We start from the raw sequence: 15,006 nt of genomic DNA, 5'->3' as shown, positions 1-15,006 counted from the left end.
TTTAATTGTGGCGTACGTGACACTACCTGGTGTTGCATCAAACTTGAGATTTGAGAGGGCTCTGAGATTGTATATCGCTTCCCCCACACACACCCCCAAATTTTTTCAAACCCATGTGATGTCAGTGAACTTCCAAATTTCATAATCTCTAGGAGAGAGGATAGCTGTGGAGTTCAGCAGAACTTTGATCTTGCTGCTAGCATTTATTGTTTTTAATGTAAATTATATCAGTCTTTAGAGTACTTTTGTAACATCTGAAACTCTACTTTAAAAAAACAAAATGGCCATATGAGCCAGGGGCCCGTGGCACACACACTTATAATCCTAGCTATTCAGAAGGCGGAGATCTGAGAATTGCAGTCCCATGCCACCCAGGCATTAAAATATGTGAGACTCTCATTTCCAATTAGCTAGCAAAAAGCCTGAAGTGGAGTTTGGGCTCAAGTGGTAAAGAGCTAGCCTTGAACTCAAAAAGTCAGGGAAAGCTTCAAGGCCCTGAGTTCAATTCCTAGTCCCAGCACACACACACAAAAATAATGGATTATTTATCCATGGATAAATTTGCGCAAAAATTGCTGAGTTTCTATTTTGTTCTCTGTATTGGAGGGAAGATTTCAACAATAGGGAAGAGAAGCCTAAAAAAATCTAGAATGTTGGGGCTGGGAATATGGCCTAGCGGTAAAGTGGTCACCTTGTATACATGAAGCCCTGGGTTCGATTCCTCAGCACCACATATATAGAAAAAGCTGGAAGTGGTGGTGTGGCTCAAGTAGTAGAGTGCTAGCCTTGAGCAAAATGAAGCCAGGGACAGTGCTCAGGCCCCCAGTTCAACCCTAGCCAAAAAAAAAAAAAAAATCTAGTATGTTAATCCTGCATGCTGTAAGGTAAGTCCAGTTTATCATGTTGTTTTCTCCATCTTAGTTATTTGGGGTCATTGCTGTTTTTTGAGTGAAGAGGAACAAAACATGGCTGTTGGACTTCTTAAAGCCATGAGCCAGGTAAGTTAGAATTTTCTCTTTTCTGAAATACCTTCTTGTTTTTCAAAATAGCAGACATTAATTTTTCTTCTTGTTTAAATATTTCCCTGTAGCCAACCATGTTGCTTTTCAAAATTTCCAGTGGATTTCTCTCTTAGGATAAATGAAATGAATAGCTGACTGGGCTTAACATAATCTTAGCCTTATATAAAATGGTGTAACATTTCTATATAATTTATGCACATCTTTCCATGTATGTAGTTTGAATCCTTTAGATTACTTGTAATAATACAGGGTAAATATATAAATACTGGCTATACTGTATTGTTTAAAGTATCATAACAAGAAGAAAATGTCTACATTATTCAGTACAGACACAATCATTTTCCCCAAATATTACTCTTTTTTTTTCTGTTGGTCATGGGGCTTGAACTAAGGACATGGGCACTGTCCCTTAGCTCTTTTGCTCAAGGCTAGCACACTACCACTTTCAGCCACAGCACCACTTCCAGTTTTCTGGGGGTTAGCTGGAAATAAACGCCTCATGGGCTTTCTTGCCCATGTAATCCTCTGATCTCAGCCTCCTGAGTAGCTAGGATTAGAGGTGTTAGCCACCAGCACCTGACCTTCTTTATTTCTTTGAGACAATATCTCCTTGTTGCATAGGCTGGGGTCAGGCTTGCTGTATAGGGCAGGCTGGCCTTGAATTTGTCTTCCTCCTTTCTTGGATTTTTTTTTGCCAGTCCTAGGGTTTGAACTCCTGGGCACTAGCCCTGAGCTTCTTTTGCTCAAGGCTAGTTCTCTACCATTTGAGCCATAGCACCACTTCTGGCTTTTTCTGTTTATGTGGTACCAAGGAATCAAATTGAATTCAGGGCTTTGTGCATGCTAGCCAAGCACTTTACCACTAAGCCACATTTCCAGCCCTTTCTTAGACTTATATGTGCAGGATTATAGGTATGTACCATAACACAACTTCCCAAATTATTTTTATCACAGTTTGTTGAATATAGAAGTCTTATCTTGGGCTGGGGATATGGCCTAGTGGCAAGAGCGCTTGCCTCTTATACTTGAAGCCCTGGGTTCGATTCCCCAGCACCACATATACAGAAAATGGCCAGAAGTGGCGCTGTGACTCAAGTGGCAGAGTGCTAGCCTTGAGCAAAAAGAGGCCAGGGACAGTGCTCAGGCCCTGAGTCCAAGGCCCAGGACTGGCAAAAACAAACAAACAACAACAACAAAAAAAACAGAAGTCTTATCATTTGTTAGCAGTCAAATATTTTAAGATTATCATTTAAGCACTATATTGACATTGTAAATGTATGTTGCTGTATATATTTAACATAATCACGAAGACTATATTATATATTAACATATATATGTTTCCTATATATATTTAGATAGTTAAGGAAAACATTTTGAGAAGTGCATATACTAAATGAACCGAACTGTTACTTAAGAACAGATGTTAGCAGGGCACTGGTGGTTCATGCCTGTAATCCTAACTACTCAGGAGCTTGAGACATGAGGATCATGGTTCAAAGACAGCCGGGGCAGACAAGTCTGTGAGACTCTTATCTCCAATAAACTACTCAGAAAACGCCAGCAGTGTTGTGGCTCGTGTTAGAGCGCTAGCTTAGAGCACAGAGAGGCTCAGGAACAGTGCCCAGGCCCTGAGTTCAAGCCCCAGGTCTAGCAAAACAAAGAACATGTCACTGGGTGTTGAAAAAGTCCTCAAAGACTTCTTTTTGTGGAGAATTTCATTGATGGAGAAAGTACTATATCACATGTAAAGGAGAGGGGCTGGGAATATGGCTTAGTGGTAGAGTGCTTGTCTTGCATGCATAAAGCCCTGGGTTCGATTCCTCAGCACCACATAAACAGAAAAGGCTGGAAGTAGAGCTGTAGCTCAAGTAGTAGAGGGCTAGCCTTGAGCAAAAAGGAAGCCAGGGATGATGCTCAAGCCCTGAGTCCAAGCCCCAGGATTGGCAAAAACAAAAAACAAAACAAAACAAAATATAAAGGAGAAAATGACCTGTTGCTTTGACAATGGGTTAATGTTGTTTACTTTTGTAAATAAATTCAGTGAAAATGCATACCTCTCTAGTATGTGTTACTTTCATCAAGAAGTGGTTACATTATAGAAACTTAGAAACTGACCGAATTATAGCATTCTTTTGAAGGTGGTGGTGGTGGTGGTGGTGGTAGTGGTGTGTGATTTTGTTTTGTTGCGGGGGGGTGGGGGGGTGGGGGGGCGGTATTATACCAGGACTTGGACTGGAGTACCAGATGTTGTCCCTTACCTTTTTCACTCAGGATAGCACTCTACCCCGTGAGCCACACCTCTACTTCCAGCTTTTATTTTCAAGTGTTAGTTGGGGGTAAGATTGTCATGGACGTCCCTAGTTGAGTTGACTTGGAGCTATGATCCTCGGATGTCAGCCTCCTGAGTTGTTAGGATTATAGGCTTGTTTCTTTCTAGATTTAAGGAACTTTGCCCAGTCCTTGTAGGCAAAACCAAAATCATAGTGGAACTCCCTTTCTTTAAGCAAAACTAAAGAGCTCTGGATTGAATTATTGGATGTGTTTATTTATTATTTATGGTGGTACTGAAGTTTAAACTCAGGGCCTTTCAGTTGCTGGGCCAACACTGCTACTGAAAGGCAAGTCTCCAACAAAGTGTTCAGAAATTTTTGTTGTTGTTGTTCGTGGGGCTTGAACTTGGTGTCTGTGTGCTTTCTCAGAGCTCTTTTATTCAAAGCTAGTGCTCTACCACTTTGAGCCACAGCACCACTTCTGATTTTCTGGCGATAAGAGTTTCACAGATTTTCCTGCCCAGGCTGGCTTTGAACTGCCATCATGAGATCCCAGCCTCCTGAGTAGCTAGGATTATAGGCATAAGCCACCAGCGCCCAGCAAAGTGTTCAAATTGTAATGGAATTGCTGATTTACTCTGTTCTAGCCCGATTTCCAGAGAGATATATAGCAAGTCTTTTCTGGTATAACTTTGCACCACTTTTTAGCTTCTGGAAATGTGCAAATCCCTCATTCATTAATTCATTATACTCAGGAATATTTGAGTGGCTCATGTGTTCCAGATAGTGTTTTGTAATTACAGATATATAGCATGATCAAAGCAAAAATTTACTCTGCCCTTGTGATGCTTACTTTTTTTTTTTTGCCAGTCTTGGGGTTTGAACTCAGTGCCTGAGCACTGTCCTTGGCTTCTTTTTTTTTTTTTTTTTTGCTCAAGGCTAGCACTCTGCCACTAAAGCCACAGCGACACTTCTGGCTTTTTCTGTATAAGTGGTGCTGAGGAAGCACTCTACCACTTGGCCATATTCCCAGCCCTGTGGTGCTTACATTTTACTGGTGGAAGGGAGACAATAAGAAAACTCTCATCATATAAAATAATATTTATTGAAATGAATTCCAGGAAATTGAAATGAATTTTTCTTTGTTGTTTTTTTCTTTTCCTTTCTCTTTTTCCTTTGTTTATATGTCATTGGGCATGCAAGAGGAGGCACAGAAATAAACGTGAATAAATGTAGCAGTGGTACTTACTAGACACTATATTAAAAATGAACTATAGGGCTGGGAATATGGCCTCGTGGCAAGAGTGCTTGCCTCGTATACATGAAGCACTGGGTTCAATTCCCCAGCACCACATACATAGAAAACAGCCAGAAATGGTGCTGTGGCTCAAGTGGTAGAGTGCTAGCCTTGAGCAAAAAGAAGCCAGGGACAGTGCTCAGGCCCTGAGTTCAAGCCCCAGAACTGGCAAAAAAAATGAACTATACAACTTTGGGTGGGGATGGGAGGAGAAAACTGGAAGAGAGTAAAGGAAAGGGTGGCATTATCCAAACGTAAATGTATTCTTTGACTTAAGTAACTGTAACACCTCTGTACATCACTTTTATAGTAACAATAAAATTTTTCACAAAGGAAATAACAATAATTCCTGTAGAGAAAAAATGAAGTAGGGGGCTGGGAATATGGCCTAGTGGCAAGAGTGCTTGCCTTGTATACATGAAGCCCTGGGTTCGATTCCCCAGCACCACATATATAGAAAATGGCCAGAAGTGGCGCTGTGGCTCAAGTGGCAGAGTGCTAGCCTTGAGCAAAAAGAAGCCAGGGACAGTGCTCTGGCCTTGAGTCCAAGGCCCAGGACTGGGAAAAAAAAAAAAATGAAGTAGGGCGAGGGTTCAAACTGAAGTCCTCAGATCTCAAGACCCCTGAGTAGCAAGGATTACAGGTAGCAGCCAGTGATTTTCAGCTGATATGTTCGTGAGAGCTGCTGGTGGCTAGCATCATTTCATGTTTCTCACTACAGGAGTTGGTGACCTTCACAGATGTGGCTGTAGACTTCTCAGAAGGGGAATGGGATTGCCTCGATTCTTCTCAAAGGCATTTGCACAGTTCTGTGATGCTGGAGAACTATCGGACCTTGCTCTCACTGGGTAAGGAGATCTTCTCTTGTAAAATTGGACTGCTTTGTGTGAGGCTTGAATTTAGGGCCTGAGTGCTGTCCCTGAGCTTTTGTGCTCATTGCTAAAGCACGCTACCACTTGAGCTACAGCTCCACTTCTGTCTTGGGTTTTGTTTTGTTTCTTGCCAGTCCTAGGGCTTCAACTCAAGGCCTGGATACTGTCCCTGAGCTTCTTTTCCTCAAAGCTAGTACTCTACAACTTGAGCCACAGTGCCACTTCGACTTCTGTCTTTTTGGTGATTAAATGAAGTGAAAGACCCGTGGACTTTCTTGCGTAGGCTGGCTTCCACCATCCTCAGACATCAGCTTCCTGAGTAGCTAGGATTACAGGTGTGAATCGCCAGCGACGGGCTTGGGTTTCTAATCATAAAGAGTTCTTTGTGCCATGGCTGTGGTGGCTCACACCTGTCACCCTACCTCCTCAGGAGGCTGAGATTTGAGGATCACAGTTTGAAGACAGCCCTGACAGGAAAATCCAGGAAAGTCTTGTCTCCAATAAATTACCTAGAAAAAGCTGGAGGTGGCACTGTGGCTTAAGTGATAGAGCACAGAGAAGCTCAGGGACAGAGCCCAGGTCCTGAGATCAAGCTCCAGGACCAGCAAGAAAAATAAATAAATAAAAGATTTCTTTGCTACCACCATTGTAACTTTTGGAGAGTATGTGCCAAGTTTGGCCGACTGTCTGCTGTAAAAAGTATTGACATACGTCTGAAGCGTTCTCCCGCCTGTCTTCTAAAACATGTCATTTACACATTTTTCTTGTAACCTCATTCTTCCTTGGTGATCAAAGATTTCTATGTGAATTCTAGGCTACCTTAGCATGACCACATTTTATTTCTTTTCATGTATGCAGGTCTCTGCTTATATAAACCAAGTATGATATCCATGTTGGAACAAGGAAGAGAGCCGTGGATGGTAAAACAAAAGCTGACAAATGATGTGTGCTCAGGTGAGTGAAGAGGAAATAGGAAAGCAGACACCTTATGGGTAGCAACTCAGCTTGGCTCAGTCTCCTCAATCTTCTTTGTGACTTGCTTGTAAATGTTCTGCAGCTTGGCAGAAAAATGGGCCTTCTTGAATGTTCTAGCATTCGTTATTCTGAACTCTCATAGTTGGTCTCCTTCCCAGGAATTCATTTGTTTGTTCTCTGTGCCCTGTTCTTGGCAGTGCATGGTCAAACAAATCGTTTAGGATTGGTGAACTTGACAGTGTACAGGTCTGTTATTCACCCATCTTCTAGTCTTTTAAAAAAAATCTTTCAAAATTGGAGATGTGACTTCAATGTGAAATAAGCCAAGTGAGATCATGAGGCCCAGAGTTAAAGTTCCAGTACCAGCGCCACAAAATATAAAAATCAGAGTTGATAACGTTTTGATCCCTACAGAGAGCTGTAAATGAAGTGCCAGGTTTATATGCTACCCATCACACATTCACATACAGTGAAATTTTAGGTTACTTCTCTGTGTGCTTGTCATCTCTACAATGAGACAATGCTTGTAAAAATTATTTGGAGACCTCCACCTTACATTATCAGGTCAGTAACTCTTAGCTGTGAGGTGGTGGTAGAAGTTGTTTATCTCAAAATGTGTCAATTTTCACTTGAGTAGTCACCATTCAACAATCAACATCACATTTCCACTTTAAATAAGATAATTTGATCCCAATTCCCTCACTCATCTTTCCATCTCTGCTGCTCCTCCCTCCCCAAGATCCTAAGGCATTGTGTGTTCAAATAATTAAATAATTGACAGGATTTTAGCAGAGATACAATGTAGATGCAGAAAGATGATATAATGGAAGCTCAGAGAAAAGGTTAGGTGAAGATGAGTCTGGGTTACAGGGGGATGATCGTGGCTTTTAACAATAATTTTTTTTTTTTTTTTTTTGCCAGTCCTGGGCCTTGGACTCAGGACCTGAGCACTGTCCCTGACTTCTTTTTGCTCAAGGCTAGCACTCTGCCACTTGAGCCGCAGCGCCACTTCTGGCCATTTTCTGTATATGTGGTGCTGGGGAATCGAACCCAGGGCCTCATGTATACGAGGCAGGCACTCTTGCCACTAGGCCATATCCCCAGCCCCTTAACAATAATTTTTAAAAAGATGAGTAGCCAAGCTCTGGTGCCTCATGGAATCCTAGCTACTGAGGAGGCTGAGATCTGAGGATCGCAATTCAAAGCCAGCCCAGGCAGGAAAGTCTGTGAGCCTCCTATATCCAATAAACTACTCAGAAAAAGCCAGAAATGGCACTGTGACTCAAGAGGTAAAGTGCTGGCCTTGAGCAAAAAGCAGCTCTGGGGGCTGGGAATATGACCTAGTGGTAGAACGCTTTCCTCGCGTATATGAAGGCCTGGGTTCCATTCCTTAGCACCACATATATAGAACAAAGCCAGAAGTGGTACTGTGGCTCAAGTCATAGAGTGCTAGCATTGAGCAAAAGGCTCAGGGACAGTGCTCAGCCCTGAGTTCAAGCCCCAGGACTGAAAAAGAAAAAAAAAAAGAATGGTAACTGTTCAAATTACTCTTGAGGTTTCCTTTTATTTCCAATCATTACCCCATATATGTCTGTATGATCTGTTTCTAATTTCTTGTTCACTTTGGAACTAGGAAAGGCAATTCTCTTTGGCTTTTATTTGCTATTAAAAATCATACTTGGGTGGCTGGGGATTTGGCCTAGTGGCAAGAGTGCTTGCCTTGTATACATGAAGCCCTGGGTTCAATTCCCCAGCACCGCATGTACAGAAAACAGCCAGAAGTGGTGCTGTGGCTCAAGTGGCAGAGTGCTAGCCTTGAGCAAAAAGAAGTCAGGGACAGTACTCAGGCTCTGAGTCCAAGGCCCAGGACTGGCAAAAAAAAATTTTTAAATTTTAAAAAATCATACTTGGGCTGGGAATATGGCCTAGTGGTAAAGTGCTGGTCTCATATACATAAAGCCCTGGATTCAATTCCTCAGCATCACATATATAGAAAAAGCCGGAAGTGGCACTGTGGCTCAAGTGGTAGAGTGCTAACCTTGAGCAAAAAGAAGCCAGGGACAGTGCTCAGGCCCTGAGTTCAAGCCCCAGGACTGGCAACAAAAACAAACCAAACAAACAAAAATCATACTTGACTTTACACAAGTGCATTCATGAGTGTACTTTGTCATACACAGTAGAGGAGACCTATTTCTTACTTTGACTTTTCAGGCTGGGAATCTGTGGGTGAAACTGAAGACTTTACCCCCAAGCAGGAGCTTTGTCAAGCACAGTCATCTCAGAAGATAACAGGAGAACCCACAGTTATTGGCCATTTCTACTCCAGCTTGAAAGAAGGGTGTAAACACAAGGGCAATTTGGAGAGGCAACCAGGAAATGAGAAGGCAAGGTGTAAAGAAGAGACAGTCACTTACAAAGAAGCCCTTGTTAACAAACAAGAACAAGAATTTAACAAATTTGGGGGAGGTTTCCATCAGAACACTCTGCTTCCCATTCAACAGATAATTCCCAAACCGGAGAAAGTATATAACCATGACACTCAAAAGAACACCTTTAAAAAAGCTTTTATGGCTGTTAAGTCCAAGAGTGTCTATGCAGAGAAGAAAGTTCTGAAATGTAATTACTGTGATAAAGTCTTCACCCAGAACTCATCTCTCACACTTCATCAAAGAATTCATACTGGGGAGAAACCTTATATATGTGCAGAATGTGGGAAAGCCTTCAGTCATAGATCTAACCTCGTCCAGCACCACAGAATTCATACCGGAGAGAGACCCTATGAATGTAAAGAGTGTAATAAAGCCTTTAGTCAGAATGCACATCTACTTCAGCATCTGAGGGTTCACACTGGAGAAAAGCCTTATGAATGTAAGGTATGTAGGAAAGCCTTTGGCCAGTTTGCCTACCTTGCCCAGCACCAGCGAGTTCACACTGGAGAGAAGCCCTATGAATGCATTGTCTGTGGGAAAGCATTTAGCAATAGATCCTCTATTGCCCAGCACCACAGAGCTCACACTGGAGAGAAACCTTATGAATGCAATGTGTGTGGGAAAGCATTTAGCCTGCGTGCATACCTTACCGAACATCAGAGGATACACACAGGAGAGAGGCCCTATGCGTGTAAGGAGTGTGGGAAGGCCTTCAGCCAGAATTCACACCTTGCTCAGCATCAGAGAATTCATACTGGAGAAAAACCTTACAAATGTCAGCAGTGTAAGAAAGCCTTTAGCCAGATTGCCTACCTCACTCAACATCAAAGAGTTCATACTGGAGAGAAACCCTATGAATGTATTAAATGTGGAAAGGCTTTTAGCAATGACTCATCCCTCACTCGACACGAGAGAGTGCATACTGGAGAGAAACCTTATGAATGTAATGTATGCGGGAAGGCTTTTAGTTACTGTGGCTCCCTCACCCAGCATCAGAGGATACACACCGGAGAGAGACCCTATGAATGTAAGGAATGCAAGAAGACCTTCAGGCAGCATGCACATCTTGCTCAACACCAGAGAATTCACACTGGGGGACAGGGTTTCTCTCATCATCCAGTGCAGTCACCAAGTCCTGTAAATCCTAGCCCCTAAGTACTTCTGGAATTTATATGTTTTTTGTCTCTTTAATGTTGTCATCGTATTCGTCTCACCTAGATCAGTGCTATAGATTTGTAGCCATTCTCCCTGTGTCTGTTTTTGGTACTGTTTAATCCATTTCTCACAATGCACTGATCTCTTTCATTCTTAAAAATAACACATCAGAGTCTCCATTTGTAAGTGTCTTTTGCTTACAGTTGTATCTAGAATAATCTTCCAGCTTTAATGTTATCTGTAAGACTTTGCACAGGGCCTGGTGTTTTACACCTGTAAACCTAGCTTCTCAGGAGGCTGAGATCTGAGTATCTCTGTTCAAAGCCAACCTGGCACGAGACTCTGATCTCCAAGTAATGACCAGAAATCTGGAAGTGATGCTGTGGCTCAAGTGGTAGAGTGCTAGCCTTGAGCTGAAATGCTCAGGGACATTGCCCAGGCCCAGAGTTCAAGCCCCAGGACTGGAGGCGGGGGTGGGGGGGGAAGACTTTGCATTATGTGGCTATTATATACCAATTAGCTTTTCTTTATTCTAATCTTCTGTTGGCAGTGGCATCTCCTAAGACTAAGAAGCTTAGATTCTTTAAAATTATAGCTATACCTTCCTATAGCAGGTTGTTTGATTTTTCTAAGGATTTTCTTGAAATAAGGATGCTACACTGTAGAAATGTGAGAGTCTCGCTAGTGACAACATATTAGATGACAGTTTTACATGTAAATTAGCTCATATAGTGCATCACAATTACAGATACTCAAGAAAATAATAGGTAGGGGCTGGGAATATGGCCTAGTGGCAAGAGTGCTTGCCTTGTATACATGAAACCCTGGGTTCAATTCCTCAGCACCACATATATAGAGAAGGCCAGAAGTGGCGCTGTGGCTCAGTGGTAGAAAGCCTTGAGCAAAAAAAAGCCAGGACAGTGCTCAGGTCCTAAGTCCAAGCGCCAGGACTGGCAAAAAAAAAAGAAAAGAAAATAGGTACCCTGTTGAGTGCTTGCACTCAGTACCAGGTACTGTTCATTTCTGTATATTTTTAGCTTTGTCGGTTGTGGGTCATGAACTCTGGGCCTGGGCACTGTCCCTGAGTGTCTTTTGCTCAGTGCCACTCCTGGCTTTCTGGTCATTATTTAGAGATAAGAGTCTCATCTTGGAGATAAAAGACTTTTTTTTTTTTGCCAGTCCTGGGTCTTGGACTCCAGGCCTGAGCACTGTCCCTGGCTTCTTTTTGCTCAAGGCTAGCACTCTGCCACTTGAGCCACAGCACCACTTCTGGCCTTTTCTATATATGTGGTGCTGAGGAATCAAACCCAGGGCTTCATGTATATGAGGTAAGCACTCTTGCCTCTAGGCCATATTCCCAGCCCCAAAAGACTCATATTTTTTGCAGCTAAAACATTTGAATAATGGACAAAGTAGAACACCTTGCAAAGCATCCTGGTATAACTGAGAAAACCATACATTTTTGAGTTGCAATTGATAAACTGTCTTCTGAGTGAACAAAATGAATTTGGACTAAAACACAAAAACATCCCCACATATTTCCGGTAGATCGAAGATGTGTGTGTGTGTGTATGTGTGTGTGTGTGTGTGTGTGTGTGTATGCTGGTCCTTTGCACTGTCCCTGAGCTTTTTTACTTAAGGCTAGCACTCTACTACTTGAGCTGCATCTCCACTTAAGCTTTTGTGTGTGTGTGTGTGTGTGTGTGTGTGTGTGTGTGTGTGTGTGTGTGTGCTGGTCCTTTGCACTGTCCCTGAGCTTTTTTACTCAAGGCTAGCACTCTACTACTTGAGCTGCATCTCCACTTAAGCTTTTTTGTGGTAAGTTGTGGATAAGATGTGAGGATTGTGATTGAACCTCAGCCCAGGCAGGGAAGTTTGGGAAACACTTACCTCCAGTTAATCACCAAAAAGGCAGAAGTGGAACTGACTAAAGTGGTAAATCAACTGGAAAGCTAAAGGACAGAGTGAGGTCCTGAGTTCAGGCACTACTCCTGACATTACAAAACATGTAAAGGAGTTAATAAAATTTAATATCTCATGTAAAACCATTTGAACTAGGGTAGCGGTAAAAGGAACTGAAATTCCAATATGTAGGAATGCTTTTGATATATTGTCGATTGAAAGCATATTGCATAATGTATATGATTCTACCATATTTGTATGTATACATGTGTGTATATACATACACACATGCATGTATATGTTTATATGAACAAAATTTCAGGAGGAGATATAACCCATGTTTTAACACTGAGTGTCTTGGTAGAGGCAGGGAATATAGTTGTTTGTGTGTCTGTACATTGTTTTCCTTTTTTAGCATGTTACATTTATACTGTGAAAGATATGAAATAAAAGCGAAATCATCTCTAAATACAGAAATCACTGGCAATGTTCTCTGAGGAGATCTCAGGATAATCTGCTCTCCAGCCTTGCCCTACCTCACACCTGGACATCCTTGGAATAAAATGAAAAGTATATAGATCTGAAGAATAAGACCTACAAACTTTTTTTTTTTTTTTGCTGGTCCTGGGTCTTGAACTCAGGAGCTGAGCTCTGTCTCTGAGCCTCTCTGTGCTCAAAGCTAGTGCTCTGCCACTTGAGCCACAGCGCCACATCCAGTTTTTTCTTTTTATGAGGTACTGAAGAATCAAACCCAGAGCCTCATGCATGCTAATCAAACACTATACCTAAGCCACAGCTCCAGTTCTCCAGAAACTTCTTAGCTAAGAGAAATCACGTTTTTATTTATGCTGAAGTCATGTTAGACCTCTAAAAAGGTTAAGAAACAAAGCTTTTTCATCCAGTTTCCCTTAATATATAACAAAGCAGAAAATTAACATTCATAGAATATTCATAAACTGTAGTCCAAGCCAGGCACCGGTGGCTCACAGCCTGTCATCCTAGCTATTCGGGAGGCTGAGATCTAAGCCAACCCATGCAGGACAGTCCGTGAGATTCTTAGCTCTAATTAACTACCAAAAAACTGGAAATGGAGTTCTATCTAGAGTACTAGCCTTGAGTAAAAAGCTCAGGGACAGAGCCTAGGCCCTAAGTTTAATTCCCAGGACATATGCACAGAGCATACTATGTGATATTTGATGTAGATATTTACACACATATATACATACATGTATATATATTTACACACATATATGTATGTGTGTACATATATGTATGTATATATATTTATACACATATATAGTAAATAAGCCAGGCACTGGGCACCAGTGGCCTCATGCCCATAAACCCAGCCACTCAGGAAGCTGAGAACTGAGAATTCTGGTTTGAAGCCAGCCTAGGCAGGAAAGTCCTTGAGACTTTTACCTCCAATTAATCCCCAGAAAATGAAGTGGCTTATGGCTCAAAGTGGTAGAGTACTAGCCTTGAGCAAAAAAGCTCAGAGAGGGGCTGGGGATATGGCCTAGTGGCAAGAGAGCTTGCCTCGTATACATGAGGCCCTGGGTTTGATTCCCCAGCACCACATATACAGAAAACGGCCAGAAGTGGCGCTGTGGCTCAAGTGGCAGAGTGCTAGCCTTGAGCAAGAAGAAGCCAGGGACAGTGCTCAGGCCCTGAGTCCAAGCCCCAGGACTGGCCAAAAAACAAAAAAAAAAAAACAAAAAAACAAACAAACAAAAAGCTCAGAGACAGTGCCCAGGCCCTGAGTTTAAGTCCCACAGCTGACAAAAATAAAATAAGCCAGGCATATGAAGATGCTCCATGATATATGTATAATATAAATCTTGAGCTTACTGAATTCAGTGGAGTAGAATAGGGGGGATGAGCATATGATGGTTAAAGTAGAACAAAGTTTCAGTTAGGGAAGAATAAGTTCCGAGGATCTGTTGTACAACATGTGCCTAGAGTTAATGTATACTTGAAAATTGTTGAGAAATTAGCTCTTTCTCACCAAAAAAAAAAAAAAAAAAAATGGTGGAGGAATGTATTCATTAGCTTTATTTGTTCACAATCTATATACATATCAAATATCACCTTGTACACTGTAAACATGCATTATTTCTTACAACTGAGAACTTCCTAGCAAGCACAGGGCTTTTAGTTCAATAACCAGTTTCACCAAATAAAAATAGAAATAATGAAATTTTCTATGAACCACAATTCAGTTATACATTTTGTGTATGTGCGTGTGCATATGCCAGTACTAGGGTTTGAATTGATGAAATGAGGGCCTCATGTCTGCACTTATTTTCTTCAGGACTGGCACTCTACCACTTGAGTCAGATTTCCATTATGCCATTTTTTCAGGTTAATGTTAAGACAACCAAAAGCAGTGGTGATATTCAGAGTGAAGTTTGGTTAAGCGCATTTTTGTACTAAGTGACATAGGGGCTTTGGTATTCATGATGATTGATGTTAAATTGCCATTGACAATTCCAAAATACATAATTGTTAGGCAGCTCGCTGAGGAATGTACCATAGCATACTTCTAGGTCCTTTCATAAATATTCTTTCTGTGTTATTCTGTTTAATTCACTTTTATCTTAGGCTATCATAACCATGTTTCTATTTTAAAAATATTTTCTATAATCTTTTCTGTAAAACTTATTTCATAGTGGGCTGGGAATATGGCCTAGTGGCAAGAGAGCTTGCCTCATATACATGAAGCCCTGGGTTTGATTCCCCAGCACCACATATATAGAAAATGTCCAGAAGTGGTGCTGTGGCTCAAGTGGTAGAGTGCTAGCCTTGAGCAAAAGGAAGCCAGGCACAGTCCTCAGGCCCTGAGCTCAAGGCCCAGGACTGGCAAAAAAACCAAAAAACAAAAACTCAGTTCATAGTGAGAGCATGGTTTCCCTCACAATAGAATGCTTTATCCAAATTCAATGATAAGGGGCTGGGAATATGGCCTAGTGGCAAGTGTGTTTACTTCGTATACATGAAGCCCTGGGTTCGATTCCCCAGCACCGCATATACAGAAAACGGCCAGAAGTGGCATTGTGGCTCAAGTGGTAGAGTGCTAGCCTT

The 15,006-nt window shown here is 41.8% G+C and overlaps 1 protein-coding gene and 1 long non-coding RNA gene across 2 annotated transcripts; one reads left to right on the top strand and one right to left on the bottom strand.

The window, feature by feature from the left end:
* Positions 1-965: 965 nt before the first annotated feature.
* Znf570 (zinc finger protein 570) lies at positions 966-10,203 on the top strand. The gene is made up of 4 exons (XM_048329966.1): positions 966-998; positions 5,311-5,437; positions 6,320-6,415; positions 8,648-10,203. Exons 1-4 carry the CDS (start codon positions 966-968, stop codon positions 10,018-10,020), a joined length of 1,629 nt encoding a protein of 542 aa, XP_048185923.1. The 3' UTR covers positions 10,021-10,203.
* A 3,753-nt stretch (positions 10,204-13,956) lies between these two features.
* LOC125367960 lies at positions 13,957-14,862 on the bottom strand. The gene is made up of 2 exons (XR_007214198.1): positions 14,803-14,862; positions 13,957-14,574 (listed from the first exon to the last, which is right to left on the bottom strand). It is a non-coding gene; the product is annotated as an uncharacterized LOC125367960 (long non-coding RNA).
* Between the last annotated feature and the right edge of the window lie 144 nt (positions 14,863-15,006).

The sequence above is a fragment of the Perognathus longimembris genome, chromosome 20, assembly GCF_023159225.1.
Source record: "Perognathus longimembris pacificus isolate PPM17 chromosome 20, ASM2315922v1, whole genome shotgun sequence".
In the NCBI taxonomy this organism is placed as follows: Eukaryota; Metazoa; Chordata; class Mammalia; order Rodentia; family Heteromyidae; genus Perognathus; species Perognathus longimembris.
The sequence above is the reverse complement of the archived record's forward strand: the minus strand, read 5'-3'. Positions and strand labels throughout refer to the sequence as shown.